At 36.2% G+C, this 16,106-nt stretch overlaps 1 protein-coding gene across 1 annotated transcript in view; it reads left to right on the plus strand.

Annotated features, from left to right (window-relative positions):
• The window catches only part of KIDINS220 (kinase D interacting substrate 220), a 95,318-nt gene that overhangs the window by 11,638 nt on the left and 67,574 nt on the right, over positions 1-16,106 (plus strand). The window contains exons 3-8 of the mRNA XM_080813575.1: positions 3,099-3,197; positions 3,980-4,078; positions 8,518-8,616; positions 9,561-9,662; positions 12,293-12,391; positions 14,349-14,546. Of these exons, the coding sequence (XP_080669701.1) occupies positions 3,099-3,197; positions 3,980-4,078; positions 8,518-8,616; positions 9,561-9,662; positions 12,293-12,391; positions 14,349-14,546 (696 nt within the window). The remainder of the gene's footprint in view (positions 1-3,098; positions 3,198-3,979; positions 4,079-8,517; positions 8,617-9,560; positions 9,663-12,292; positions 12,392-14,348; positions 14,547-16,106) is intronic.

A 16,106-nucleotide genomic window follows, 5' to 3' on the forward strand; every position in this document is an offset into this window, starting at 1 on the left:
TCTTTCTGCCCATCGCTCCACTCCTCACTGCGTGCTGGTCACTGCATATCCGCCGTCTTGCTGTAACTCTGGTGTTGTGTCCACATACGGGGCAAGAAGAAGGAAAAAGACGTGCTGGCTGAGCTAGTCTAACTACCGAGCTGCCCTGGCGACTTGGCTAGAGCAGTATCATGGGATTATTTCCAGCTGCAAGGGAAGCTGAACAATGTGGGGTTTTTTGTTTTTTGTTTTTTTTAGCTGAGCACATTGCTACCCCTAAACAAAATCCCATCACTCTGGATACTAGAGAGACAACTAATATTTAGTTTTTGCAAGAGAAACTGATAACTAGTCAGGTCTTTTGTCTGGCTTGTTTCTAGTTACCAGATTTATACCATCTTTCTTATTTGTGTTATAGGTATTTATGTACATTTATGTTATTTTTTCCCCTTATAGTCTAGAAGCACCTGTCTCTGTGAACAATCTGAAATGTGACTGTGACCCCAGAAAATAAACAGAAAGCTTCTGAGTCTCTGCAATTACTAATCTGAAAACTCTAATGTAAAATTCATACATCCTTAAGGCCATGGATTCAGGAATAATTGGCTTTAATTTATGTGTTATACCGATGACTTAGTTATGTCACTTTTTATCTCAGGTGATTAGAAGGGAGAAGGATGCTATAGAAAGTTTGTCAGAGAGGTGTAAGAGCTGGCAGAGGCAAGCTTGGTGTAATAATTGATGTCTGTAGTTATGACTCAGTTGTGAACATGATGTTTAAGGTAATCTGTTCAACAAGTAGTAAGTAATATGTGCATTGCTTTTGAAAATAATGGTTATCATACAATATATAATCAAATTTAATGTTTAAGGGATAAACTTTTTCACCTGGAAAATCTATTTGTGCATAATACCTCATTCCATAATGACCTTGGTTGAATGACATATAATTTAGTATCCATTGTTATATAAGAATGTCTGTATTTAATCTGTTTATTTTTGTACTTTGTTTAAAGGAGTATTTGTGTTTAACTCTTTACCTGTATTACTCTTATAATAGCCTCTGTTTTATTTTGTCAGTTTTTATAATTTGCTTTTTTTGTATGTTGCCACTGACAGATTTTTTAATTCTTTGAGACTTTACTTACTCATTTACTTAACAAGTATTTGAGTACCTGTGTGACAGTCACTGTCCTTCGCACTGGTGATACAATATTATTATTATTATTATTATTGTATTATTTTTGCATCTACATTTATGTTGGTTTCTTCCATACAGTGTAATATTATTTTCAGGTGTACAATTTAGTGATTCAGCACATCCATACAATACCTGGGGCTCATCGCAAGTGCGCTTCTTAATCTCCATCACCTGTTTAGCCCATCCCCCACTCACCTACCCTCTGTTAACCATCAATTTGTTCTCTTTATTTTATTTTACTTTTTTAAAGATTTTATTTATTTATTTATTAGAGAGACAACAGTGAGAGAGGAAACACAAGCAGGGGGAGTAGGAGAGGGAGAAGCAGGCTTCTAGCTGAGCAGGGCTTGATCCCAGGATACTGGGATCATGACTTGAGCCGAAGGCAGTCACTTAACGACTGAGCCACTCAGGCGCCCCTGTTCTCTATATTTTGGAGTCTTTTTCTCGGTTTGCCTCTCTTTTTTGAGGAATACAGAATTAAATAAAAGAAAACAGACATGCTTCTCACCCTCAGAGCCTTTAGGAGAAATGGACAATGATCAGTTACTAGTCACACAAATAAAAGTAATTACAAACAAGGATTAGTATAGTAAAGAAAATTAGAGTGCATTAGGGTTCCTTGAGGGGTTGATGTTTGACCCAAGAGCTGAAAGATAGGTGGTAGTTAATTGGGTGAAACAGAGGGAAAACTTTGTGTGAGGGTCCAGAGGTGGGAAAGAGTTTAAGGGTATGTTGGTGAGGAGGGAATGGCACAGAGTAAGTTCTAAGGTAGTCCTGCCATGGCCACTGTAAGTATTTTGGTTCTGATCCAAAAGAGCACTAGAAAACCACGAGGATTTTACGCAGAGAAACGATGCCATATTAGCATTTTAAAAAATCACAGATATTTTCCCCTACACTGATATACACATAGTAAGTAGATGCTTAAGAGAATAATTTGTCTAATTGAACTTAATTTTTGGTGTACATTTTGTCTTATATACCTTAGTATGTTTTAACACCTTCAGTACTATCACTGTGAGCCTAGTGCTCCTCCTCTGTTTCATACTACAGCACTTATGGAAGATGACTGTGTGTGTATCGTACTTGGGGTAGGTGAGTCTTGCTGCTGGAGGGAACCCATCCCAGGACTTGGCTGCCCAGGCCCTCCCGCACTGTCTCAGAGCTCAGGAGTTACTGTCTCTTACTTCTGTGGCTCATTCTAGGCACCCAGGCTGGGCAATCGTGGTGTAATGAGAAGAAGCTTTAGTTTGAGTTAAGGTTTTAAGGGAGACCTTAAAAAATGATATACATATTATATATAACACCTGTATTGTTTCTGTTTATTGTTTTATTTTCCTGCCTCTTGCCCTGATGAACATCTTATATATACAGTTAAAATCACATTCTATATCATATTCTATCTGGTATTGTTAGAAAATTTGGTTACCATAGATTTGCTAAGATTTTTATATACATTGTAGTAAGTACTTTTCAGAGCCTGGTGTTCATGTTTTACTTATTTTGAATGAAATTGTAGTGCCAAAACCAGACTACTACTGCTGTAGTGAAAACATGTTTCAGGGACGCCTGGGTGGTTCAGTCGGTTAAGCGTCTGCCTTCTGCTCAGGTCATGATCCCAGGGACCTGGGACGGAGTCCCACATTGGGCTCCCTGCTCAGCGGGGAGCCTGCTTCTCCCTCTGCCTGCTCCTCCCCCTGCCTATGCTCTCTCTCTGACAAATACATAAAATCTTTAAAAAAAATTTGTTTTCTCTTTGACTTCTATATTATTAGCAGACTGAAAAGATTTCAAAGGTGTTTCTAAATTTAAGAAATTCTGTAAACAATGTTTAACATTCCGTTGTGAAAACGTAAGTGCGGTCTATCTAACTGCGGTGTTCCATAAAGCCCTGTGTGTCTTTTTTATTCTCTAGTGTGGCCAGACCCCGTTGATGATAGCCGCTGAGCAAGGCAATCTGGAAATAGTGAAAGAGTTAATTAAGAATGGAGCTAATTGTAATCTGGAAGATTTGGTATATATTAAAATAATCTACTTATTTGTTGTCTTTTTCTTTTCCTTAACTTTGTTCTTTGTTTTTAAGAAGTGACTCAGAATTAGTAGATTACAGTTACTCTTTCAGATCTAGCTTAACTTTGCCTGATAATATGCTAAGTCAGTTTTTAAAGGGGTGATGCAGGAGAGAAATTTTTATTTTTATTATTATTATTATTTTTTTACTATATGCTGGCTAATTGAACATCATAAAAAATGAAAAGAAATAAGACATTTTTACTTTAAATGAAAAGTCTCAGCTCTTCATGTTTTGTAAGTATAGATGGCTCTGGCTAAATAGGAACACATATGCTTGGGTACTTGTGGCCTTTCTTTAAAAATCAAGGGCAGTAGTTTTTTCTTTACCCCGTAGTTTCTAAATTTATCGCCTTAGTTTAATAGCCAGTGAACGTGCTCTTAAATCTGATGACAGCCTCTTTATTTCAATTTATAGTAATTGTCGCCAGCCACAAGGATTAGCTTTAAGGTTTCGATAGTCATCTTTTCTTTTTTTAAAAAAACGCAGTATGTGATTAGACAGGCCGTGAAAAGACTGCCCGAGCGCTTGGGCCCCGCGGCCTGATGCACAGAGACGTTCCTAACAGAGCCCGTGCTGCAGTGTTATTTTAGAGTGGTTCAGAGTGGGCCAGATCATGTCAGTTTGGTATGATCATTTGGTACGTAAGCCTGAATTTAATGTTCCTCACTTTGAATTGTTATTTTTGGTATTGAAATGGTGACATTGGTGACTGTGTGTTCAAGGATAACTGGACAGCGCTTATATCGGCATCAAAGGAAGGGCACGTGCATATCGTGGAAGAACTGCTTAAATGTGGGGTCAACCTGGAGCACCGTGATATGGTATGTAGGTCGGTTATGATATGTTGTTTAATTAGCTGGACTCTTATGTAATAGATACGTCTGGAACATTGTATTTTTGTGTGTGAGGTTATATTATAATAATGCTCTTAGGATTTGGGGCTGGGCATTGACGACTCACAAGAATGTGTGAAAACCCAGGTGATATAATGACCATCTTTTAGAATACTCTAAGTCATCATTTTCAGTTTATTTCAGAGTTTAAAATTCAGAAATATTATTAAAAACAACTCATTAACTTTCAGTGTACCAATGTTTTAAAACTTTATGAGAGAACGGTTTCGTTTAAGAGGAACTTAAAGAGGGACAGTATAGTTTAAAAAATATTTTCAGTTGTTTAAAGTTATAACTTTCAGAGTAATATTTATAAATTTATTTTAAAAATGTGATTGTGTTCAGACATGCCATCTGTATACATTACAGGTTTAACAAAAAATGATTCTTAATTATCTTAGTTCTTATGTGTTCCTGGCATCTCCTTAAACGTAAAGATGAAGAAAGAGATCATTTCCAGCTCATTTTTTCTGCAAAATGTTCAGCCTTTTCCAAAGTTAATTTTAACAGTGGAAGAGAGGGAGGAATTGATCTGCCTTGATGTATAAAATGTGTACTACTCCGCTGATAATGCTTTATGAAGTGCAGGCGGTCTGAGTTTGTAAGAAACTGCAGCTTTCTGCCATCTTGTACTTACTATTATAATTTACACAGTGTGCTTCCCTCTATAATCTTGTATGTATTCTCAAACTGAATGAAGTAGGTGGTATACTTATTTTATAGGAAAATACAGAACCATTTATATCCTACTTCTGAAAAGAAGTTAAAGTATATTGCTATAAAAGTTGAGGGAGAGAAGATCATGATGTCAGTAACCTAGGCAGGGGCCGGGTCGGTATGGCAGGTGTGAGTAAAATGTGATGTTCTCATCTTACTGGTATATAAAGTAAAAGGGAAATGGAGGGGGGGTTACCTAGTTCTCAATATTTTATTAAAGACACCAAACCAGTTAATCAGATGAATTAATATTAAGTGCCTATTCTATGCCTGGTCTCTTTATGTGGTTTTTATCTTCTCTGTGGTTAGCTGACTTCTCAGAACAATCCTCTGGGATAGGAATTCATTTTGTTCTCAGTGCATATAGTTCAGGAAATTGAAACTGAAAGAAGTACCCTTTGCCCAAAGCAGTCAGGCTGAGTGTTGAACCCAGGTCTGCCTTACTCCAAAGGTTTTTCTCTATTGCTTTTCCACATGTATTAATAGGGAGTTAGGAACCATATAGTACACATAATGAATGTGTCAAACTTAGTAAGATTTGTACAAAATGATCTTAAGCTTTTTTAGTTTTTAATATGTTTATTTCCCCTAAGTAATTACCACAGTATCTTTTATCATATTTATGGAGTCTTTATGTTTGGCTTTAAAACACCAAAATTGGGGAAACTGAGGGCTGTGTTTCTCTGAATAGTTAGTGTTGAGGGACCCTAACCTCATAGGATTGGTGGGTGGTAGTAACGGCTGAGCTGTGAGGGAAGGCAGAGTCCCTGGGACCTGCAGAGAGTGACCACCAGGGGTTGTCTTTGGGTCCAGGAAGAACCAGGATATAACATCTCGAAGTCTAGTGATAATTTTTTTTTGTCATGTAAGGGTTTTTTCTTAAGAGGACGTTTGTGGGTGCTAAACTAAAGGTATTCAATTCCAATCTTTTCATTTTGCAAATTCGGGCATAGTTTTCTTCCAGATTCTTGCATAGGGTGACATTATACAAATTAAAAGGAGAGCATGATATTAAAACAATTCTGGGCAGGCATTTTAAAGATTAAAATGTTGGTGTATGTAAGACTTGAACAAATGCCAAGCTCTATAATTTGACCTAAATAAATCGTCGACCTTTCCTTGTCTTTGATGACCTTGACCCTTTCGAAGATTACTCCTCTGGCATTTTTATTTTTTATTTTTTACTTTTTTATTTTATTTTATTTTATTTTAGATTTTATTTATTAGAGAGAGAGGAGTGCATGCATGAGAGCGGGGGGAGGGGCACAAGGAGGGAGAAGCAGACTGTCCACTGAGCAGGGAGCCTGATGTGGGTCTTGATCCCAGGACCCTAAGATCATGACCTGAGCCACCCAGGCACCCCTCCTCTGGCATTTTTAGGGTGTCTCTCAATTTAGATTGTTTGATGTTTCTCATGATTAGGTTGAGATTGTGCTCTGCTGGATAGGGTAGCACAGAGATGGTGTTCTCTTCTCAGCATACCACATGTAGGTACATAATAGCAGGCCTGTCACTGGTGATGTTAACCTTGATCTCTTGGTTAAGGTAGTATCTGCCAGATTTCTTCACTGTAAGCTTATTATTTACCCCTTTGTAATTACTAAGCATTTTGGAGAAGATACTTTGAAACTATACAGATGTCCTGCTTTTGATTGAACTTTCATTTGTTTTAACATCTACCAATATATCTTGCATGCAGAGTTATTACTGTGGTGTTATAATGGTGATTTTTCTACTTCCCTCATTCCGTATATATTGATTAATTCGAATTCTTCTGTGAGGAAGAGTTCTTTCTCTTTCCATGTCTCTATGGATTTGTATGTTAGATATCTATAGATACACGTACTCCGATGAATATTTATTTTATTATTTGGGTTATAATTTAGTTCTGTGCTTACTTTCCTGCTCGGGTTGTTCCAGCTTTGGCCATTGGGAGCTTCTGTGCCCTTTCGAGATGCCCTGCCCTATCCTTTTTTTAAGCCCTTCCTTATTTTCTGGCATCCCATACTTCAGGCCCAGGTTTATCTTGTATTTTTTCTGTCTTATTTTCCTAATTATCAGCTCTGGAATCGATCAGTTTTCCAAGGAACCATGGTTTCTTTTATTGGAAAATGGTATTGAGAAACCAGTATCTTGGTTTAGGTGTTAGGTGAGCTTATTGTTACGGGAGTGTCACTACCTGTAGTCCTTCTCAATGGGTAAACATAGAAAATACATGTCTGTATACTAACTCTTGCATATACATGCATCTATTTCTATATTTGTGTGTGTATTTTTTTTTTAAAGAGACCAGGTTGATACTGCCAAACCAATTTGTTATCTTTTCCCTTTCCTTAATTTGTAACTCTTTTCTGATGGTGAGAAATCAGGCTCTATTATCTACACAACATACTTACTTATTTGTTTAACTCTAGTATACAAATAAAGCAGTTCCAGAATTGCTAATCAATACTCTGAGAGAAACAGATTTACCTACTAAGTACACTGTTTGTGTTCAGTTCTTTCTTTAACATGACAGTATCCAGTCAAAATACTGCTTTCCAAAGTTACCTAGGGTTAGCGTCGAAGTAGTTCTGTGATTATGTGATTCATTTGTAATATAGTTAGATGCATTTGGCCCAGTCTGTATTCAATTTTTTCTTTCCGTATTCTGGTTGATTTTTACATTTGCATACAGTTAAGTTCACTCCTGTGGTGTATAGCTCTGCGGCTTTTGACAAGCGCATAATGTCTTATGTCTCCCGCCACGTTCTGTACGGAGCGGTTGCACCCCTCAGCGGCACTCCCACCTGCTCCTTTATAATTGTTGCCTCTACCCACTTCTCAGCCGTTGGGGACCACTGATCTGTTTTCTCTTTCTACAGTTGTGCCTTTTTCAGATCAGGGCAAGTATTTTTTTAATCTCCTTTTTAGAGATGATGCAAGAGACTGAGAAGGATTAAGTGATTTATATTGTTGAAACGGAATGTGGATTTAAATGCTGGTTTAAAAAAAAACCAAAACATTTATTTCTTCATATAATTTGGTGACATTGGTCTTTTTTACTGAATTGCATTATAGCTGAAGAGAAAATTGCTTAAAATAAAAAAGAAAAGAAAATTGCTCCTGTAGTTTAGAAAATAAAATATCATGGTGATCATTCACACTTGGTGAATTCACCCTGGAAATCGTGATCTGCAGATGTCTGCCTCAGCATCCTCTCTTTTTTAGCAGAGGTGCTATAATGATCTGGGATTTATAGGATGTGTTTAAATGCAGGAGTTGAATATGATTGCTAGAAATCCTCTCTAGAAAAAAAATCTAGACTCATGCAAGAATATCTAGGGACATAGAAAGTGTTTCAAAGAAAAAATCTTTAAACAGCCAAAATAAATCTTGGAAATTTGAAAAATCTAACATGAATGTTCTCTATTTTAGTTTCCATGATATAGTCAAAATTTGGAGTAATCACTTGTGTAATTAAGAGATTTGACTTATTTCAGATACTATTGTGTATTTGGGGAGTTTGGGATTTAAAACTACATAGTAGTATCTTAATACACAATGGTTTTATATAGAAATATTCAAAGAAGGAACTTCATTAATGGCGTTTTTGTGCTCGGCACAAAATGACAAAAAGTTTTCTCTCCCCCCAACTCTTTTTTCCTTAGGGAGGATGGACAGCTCTTATGTGGGCATGTTACAAAGGCCGTACTGACGTGGTGGAGTTGCTTCTTTCTCATGGTGCCAATCCGAGTGTCACTGGTTTGGTAAGCGTTTACAAAAATTTCACTCTAATATAAGTGGTAAGTTCTCTTAGGTAATACTTAAGGCTGGTTATATTTTAAACTTCATTAGATAGAAATTAGCTAGATCTTACTAAAAATAATAATGCAGGATATGATTTCAAATCACGATGAGAATTTTTTTTCTCAAGATAAGCTTATTTCTCAGTTTTTATCAACAAAACGTAACTCTTAGAGCTTAAATGTTAATTATAACTGTATAACCTGTCAAAAGGAGATTTTGAAATCTCTATGTCATCTTGCCTGTTTTCTGTGGTGTGCATTCTTACTCTAAACTTATTTAAGGAAAAGGGGTGTTTACCAAATATCCATGCCATTTCTCTGTATTTCTTTATGTGATAATACATGCGTTACTACTCTGCTTGAGACTTGATCTCAGACTGCAGGTTGAGAGATTATCCTTCTGATAGGGGATATCCTTTTATACTGTATACATATGTCAGATAATCATGTTGTAAACTTTAAATATCTTGTGATTTTATTTGTCAGTTATACTCAATAAAGCTGAAAAAAGGAGAAACTTAATTCAGGTTAATAGAAGGATTATGTAAGTTAATGGAAGGATTATTTTGTACCTTTCTCTTACTAGTCTTTCCTGTTGGCTAGATAATCATATTAAATATAGTAATCTGTAAAAATAAATGTGTTCATTATATATATATATTTAAGGTTGACTGCATCTTATTAGCTGATTATGTCTTATGAGTGTTACATGTTTTTTTAAAGTGGAGAATGATCTGTAACTTAATTTTTTAAAATATTACTTTGTGTTACTCCCTTTATTATTTACTTTTCTTAGCAAATGTTGTAAATATCCACCTAAAAGATTTTTCTTTCCCTCCCTCCCTTGCATCCTCCCTCCTCATCTCCTGTTCTGTGTGCCTACTTCCCCCCAACCTGTCTCCCAGCAGTACAGTGTTTACCCAATCATTTGGGCAGCAGGGAGAGGCCATGCAGATATAGTGCATCTTTTGCTGCAAAATGGGGCTAAAGTCAACTGCTCTGATAAGGTAGGTCAGCAGGATCTTTCCAGGTTCCAGTCCGTATTATGTACACTCAGTGTGTCTAAATGCAAGGTTTTTCGTATGATCTCATGAGACTGTGCTGGCTAATCTTCTATTGATACATGTTAATGTATTTTATATAGACAGATGGGTGGATCCCTTACACGTATTACCTACTGGGTGTCCCTCTTTTTTTTTTTAAACATCACATTCATCATTCTCTGGAGAATAGGGAAGATTCCATCTATTTTCATTATTTGAACTTTTCTCTTGTAACTCTTGTTCCTACCTTCAGGAGGAAGGTGGCTGCTTTCTCCGGATGCTTGCCAGATTGATCTTTCTGAAATTCAGGTTTAGTTCTCTCTCTCATGCTCAAAAGGCTGGGAACATCAATCCCTGGTATGATGTGTGAAGACAGCCCTTGGCTCCCTTTCTGCCCTTTCTCCTGCCTTCTGAACCCTAAAACTGCTTTGCTGCTAGACTGCCAAAGGAGGCGGGTGCCTGGATTCAGCTGGTTTTAGCCCTTCATGCCTTCGCGTGTGCTCTTCCAGCGCGGGGAGCCTGTCCTCCTCATCTGCTTTACTCTCTGTTCGTCCTTCACACTCAGCTCATTTCCATTTGCTTCAGAAAATGGCCCAGAATTTTGTTCTATTCACTTTTTAAATCCTTAATATTCATCCTAAACACTTAATGAGTATATAATTAGAACTTGACACACTGTGGATAACTGTAATCTTTTCAAATTAATAACAGTTCAGTGAAATATAGGAAAATAGCCAATAATTAGACATTTTTGATAATTGGAATATATTCTCGGCATAAATTTAAGTAAAATAATATTGCTTAATCTGATGGGAATGTTGGGAATCATCCTTACGTTAATCTGGATGATGCTTGTATGGATATATACATATGTAAAAAACCCAAGTAGTACATTTAAGATAGATGTTTTTTTATTTTATTTATTTATATTTTAGATTTTATTTATTTGAAAGTGGTGGGGGGGAGGGGCAGAGGAAGAGGAAGAAGCAGACTCCCTGCGGAGCATGGAGCCTCACTCACAGGGCTCAGTCCCGGGACACTGAGATCATGACCTGAGACAAAGTTAGGTGGTTAACCAACTGAGACACCCAGGTGCTCCTAGATTGATGTATTTTATATACTTTATGTAGTTTATGCTCATTTTTAAAAAAGTATTACCTAAAATAATGGGTTAAAAGGACTTTAAAGAGACTATTAGAAATATTTATAATATGGCATTTAAAAATACTGTATTTGGGACTGTTCGTTAATCCAGAATGGCTGTCTTTTTTTTTTTTTTTTTTCTTTTCACATTCTTGTTTAAATTCTAGTTAGTTAACATACAATGCAATGTTGGTTTCAGGAGTAGAATTCAGTGATTCATCACTTAACATACAATACCTGTGCTCATCAATATTGGCTGTCTTTTCTTTCAGATTAGTGAGGTTTTATTTTATGTCCAAAGTGGATATGGTTCTCTCTGTTGATGTTTCTGATTTGACACTTTAGTATGATGGTGAAATCTTTGATTTCTCCTTCTGGCCTACTGAAAAATGCTTTATGTGACCTGGCATTCATGGCCCCTCCAGAATCAGGTATTATGCTACCTAGTCTGTCACTCTGACTTTTTGAGAAAAGTTAGTACCTACTGTGTGCAGTACCCTGTATCTGTACTAAACACAAAAGATAGAAAAACAAAGTTCCTCGGTCATAACCACATTTCAAGTGCTCAACAGCCATATGAGACTAGTGGCTACTGTATTGGCCAGTGCACAAATAGAGAGCATTTCCATCAGCATAGAAAGTTTTGTTAGAGCTGTTATAGAAAGGAGGCGTTTGTTACATGTTTATTTCAGTCTGTAGTCTCATGTAGTTAAAGATCACCATGGGTATTCATATATCTCTTGATTGCCAGACTCCGCAAAGACACAGCATTGCTTTTATGCATAATGTGCATTCTCTGATGTTTTTTGAATCACATTCCAGGCGAAGGTGCTTTTAAGTGCAGTTTCTAGGGAAGTTTATTTTGTCAAGTTTAGAGGCTGATTTGGAGGTGGTCGTTAAGAGCACAGACTGAAGCAGGCCTGTTGGGGTTGTGGGTCTTACTCTACCTCTTGGGAGCTTTTGACTTTAAGCCTGTAGTTAATTTCTCAGGGCATCGTTTGCTCTCTGTCAAAATGTGATATTTCAAATTCTCCTTATTCTTATGATAAGGATTACATGAGTTAACCCATGTAAAGTAGTGAGAATTATATTTGTCATTTGGTTCTTAATGTTTTTGCCTGTAGTCAGACTGTTGGACTTTAAATTTATTTCACAAGGTGCAGGAAGCAATGAAAGCTTGTTGAAGATTAGAGGCTGTATGACTTTATGATGGAAAAATTGTCACTAATTATAAAAGCTAAAGTTGGTTAAAAGAAGTTTCATATACTGGTTAATCATTGCTTCAGGAGAAAAAAACTGGGGAAAATATGGCTTACCTAGGACTAAAGTTATAATTTGTATAAACAGTAATTTAAGAATACTCAATATGATTTTTATTGAATTTATGTTGAGGAAGTTTCTTTTACCATAGTTCTGATAATAATTTTACATTTTTAATTGTATTTTTGTAGTATGGAACTACCCCTCTTGTTTGGGCTGCACGGAAGGGTCATTTGGAGTGTGTTAAACATTTATTGGCCATGGGAGCTGATGTTGATCAAGAAGGAGCTGTAAGTATCTTTTCTATTTAATAAACCCTGGTAATAGAGATATGTTTTTAGTTTTAAGGGAGAGAATATTCTTTCTTAGTATATGTCAAGAACATTTTCCCTAAAGTTCTTAAGTGATACTTAGAAAAACAAACATTTTCTTTCTATTATCCTGACAAATGTATTATGTTCTAGATAGTATGTACTATAAATATATAGTACATTTAATGATCTATTGCTAGTGCATGTAAATTTCGGGAGGCTAAAACTATAAAGAATATCTTACAGTAATCTAACTATTGATTGAATCAGTATTGAAATACTCTTTAAATCAAATAGTTTGAAATACTATTAATTATGGGAAAAAGTTATGCTCTGTTAAAATACCTTTTCCTTAAATTGCTTCTTCGCCTTTTGGCTAAGATCAAGTGAAAATACCGTTTCCCTGAGATTTTAAAATAATATTGTAATTTTTTGAATATTTTTAGCTGTGACTTATTTTCCTCTCCGATAGATTTAAAAATTTCAAAAATCAGCAGTCAAAACCTAGAAAGCTTAAAAAATGGTTCAGTACATCCTACCAAGTAGCAGTTATTAATTCCTTATTGAGCACGCACTGTGCACGCAGCCCTGTGCCAAATGTGCAGGTACTGGAGAAGCCTAGCGGATGGCTTTTCCCTTGAACTTGTGAAAGTATAGTTAAAGGAAATGATACTTATGCATAAGAAATTATTAATACAGAGTATTCTTTATAAAATTAAATATTATGTGAGATGGATCATGAAATATTGAGAAGGGTACTACCAGACCTCTGGCTGCTTTGTAACAAAAGTGAACTCTGAATCACACTTGGCTTAATATCAGCCATTCCTTCTATTTTCCATATTGGCAGAAGCTCCTAATTGCTGACCTTTATGGAGTATATAATATTTTTAGTGCTGTGCGGAGGAGGAGTATGATTTTTAGATAGCCATGAAATTCATACCTTTCACTTCCCTTTTTTCTGGACAGTTTATCAAGAGGATAAGTGGCTTATTTCTATGATTTTTGACTCTTTCAGGATTTTAAAAGGCTATATTATTTTAATATGTCAGAGAATTACGACTCAGTTTGGGGGGCTGATCTAATGACTGGGATATTTCAATAAGGAAATTATATGACATCTCAACGTAGATCAGTTTCTTAGGAAGCGACTTTAATACTTCTTTTGGTAATGAGTCAGGTTCTTCTATTGGGTGATTTATTGTTATAAGTTAGATGTGTAGCTTTTTTTTTTTTTAATATTTTATTTATTTTAGAGAGAGCATGCAAGCAGAAGAGGGACAGAGGGGGAGAGAGAGAAAAAAAAATCCTCAGCCAGACTCCTGGGATCCTGAGATCATGACCTGAACTGAAGTCAAGAGTTGGCCACTTAGCCAACTGAGCCGCCCAAGTGCCCCAGATGTATATCTCTTAAAAGAACCACTAAAAAGGAGATCATTTTTGAAAATGTAGTTTCTAGATCACTGTGAAAGAAGACTATATTGTACTTTATTGAAATATCCTATAGCTGTTAATTCATTGTTTTACTTCAGTTTTTCCTACAGATTTTTATTATAAACAATTCTTTGTTTGATTGATCTTATTTTGGATTGTTTAACTTAGAATGGGTTTCATTTTGAATCATCCCATCTCATCTCATCATATTAGTGAGAGGGTCTGCTCACTGTCAGCGAATTCAATTTCAGATTATCGTTTGAAGAGTTGAAGAGTCTTAACTGTCCTCTTGACTCAAGAATATTAATATATCTTCAGAAACAGAAAATAGGTTTCCTAGCTGGTTTTGGTATGTGACTGGTTATTTATATTGGCATTTCATGATTAAAAAATCACTATTAATAATAGGTCATCTTTTTGAAAACATCAGTTTTATGACTGTGGCATAAATCATATGTTTTCTAGATTATACTGATGTCTTGGGCTTGTTTTTGTTTTTTAGAATTCAATGACTGCACTGATTGTGGCAGTGAAAGGAGGCTACACACAGTCAGTAAAAGAAATTTTGAAGAGGAATCCAAATGTAAATTTAACAGATAAGGATGGAAATACAGCTTTGATGATTGCATCAAAAGAGGGACATACAGAGATTGTACAGGATCTCCTTGATGCTGGAACATACGTGAACATACCTGATAGGGTAGGTTACTTATTTGAGGTTCATCTTCTAGGGGTAACAGGATGGAAGATTACATTAACTTCTCACACCTTTCAGGATTCTTTGTGTATGCCCTACAATTGTTTTAATAAAAGATGAATTTTATTTCTATCTCTAAAACTAAGAAGTTACAATGTATTCAACCTTTGTGAAGGGTGCTCTTTTTAATCTTTTTCAAATAATATCATTACTGAAAATGTCACATGTACTATTAGTCTGTAACTGTCCTTGATATCTGTGACTGTAGTGTTTGTTGTTCATGGCTGGTATTACTCACTTTCCTAAGGCTTCAGCTGCACTTAAAATTTTCACCAAAATTGTACCTCTTGCTCTAATCTTTTCTTAGAGCTCTACACTTGTATTTCCAACTTTACGTGAACTGTCTGCTTGGATGTCTGATGGGCTTTAAGAGATACAGCAAAGCTGATAACTTGTTTGGCTCATCCCAACCCTGCTTTTCCTTCAGTCTTCTCCATTTGAGTGGCTGGTATCACCATTCCCCCAAACGTTAAAGCCCTAAGTTCTGCACATTGGCCTTGATTTATTTTCCCTACCTGCCACATCTAATTCTTCAGCAGGTCCCATTGGCTCTACCTCCAGAACACATCTTGTATCTGTCTACTTCCCTTCCCCTCTTTTAATAGGTTGTTGCCATATTAACTTTTTTCCTTTCTAGAACATACTGATCTTGTTGCTGCTGTGGGACCTCAGCACCAGCTATGCTCTGTTGGGAATGCTGATCTTCATGATCACTATGTGGCTGTCTCCTCCTTGCCATTCTGACCTCAGCTTAAGTATGAGCTCTTCAGAAAGATCTCCAGTGACCCAACCAAAAGTCACTGTCCAGTCACTCTCTATGACATCACTATATCTTAATTTATTTGCATGCCGTTTGTCTAGTTTTTTGTTTGTGTTTATTGTATGTTGTCTATCTGTCTCCTCTAGGCTGTCAGTTCTTCTAGAGCTGAGAACGTGTCTGTCTTGTTTCCCAGTACCTAGAACGGTACATGGCACGTAGTAAGCAATGAGATTTATAACCTTTTATTAACTTACTACTCTGGCACTGCATTAATGCTAACATTCTCAAATAAAATTGGTTTGCTTTGGTTTTGTTTCTGCTTTTAATGTAGTAGTTAAGATACTACACAGGGTGCTGCATTCATTAATCCTCAAGGACTTGCCTCTTGATTTATAACCCATTGAGGCCCACTAAGAATTGAGATGAGCCATATTTCCTGGACTTACCCACTCAAATTCCTACAACTGATTTGTAATTTAAAGTAAAAATAAGTTATGCCCATTGCCAAAATAGGCATTTTACATTTGAAATAGTAGGAAGATACATTTAATAATGATTGTTATTTGGTAAATACAGTTTTAGGGCAAAGAGATGTCTTTATGAGGTAATAAACTTCATCTAATCCTTATCTGGGGGAGTGAGCCAGTCTTATGCACTGCTAGCTTATAATGCCAGATTGCCTAGACTATGGATACTGGTCTGAGAACTACCCTCTCCCTTAGTAAAATGTGGTTATAAACTCA

The sequence above is a fragment of the Martes martes genome (assembly GCF_963455335.1).
Source record: "Martes martes genome assembly, chromosome: 9".
NCBI classification, from domain to species: domain Eukaryota; kingdom Metazoa; phylum Chordata; class Mammalia; order Carnivora; family Mustelidae; genus Martes; species Martes martes.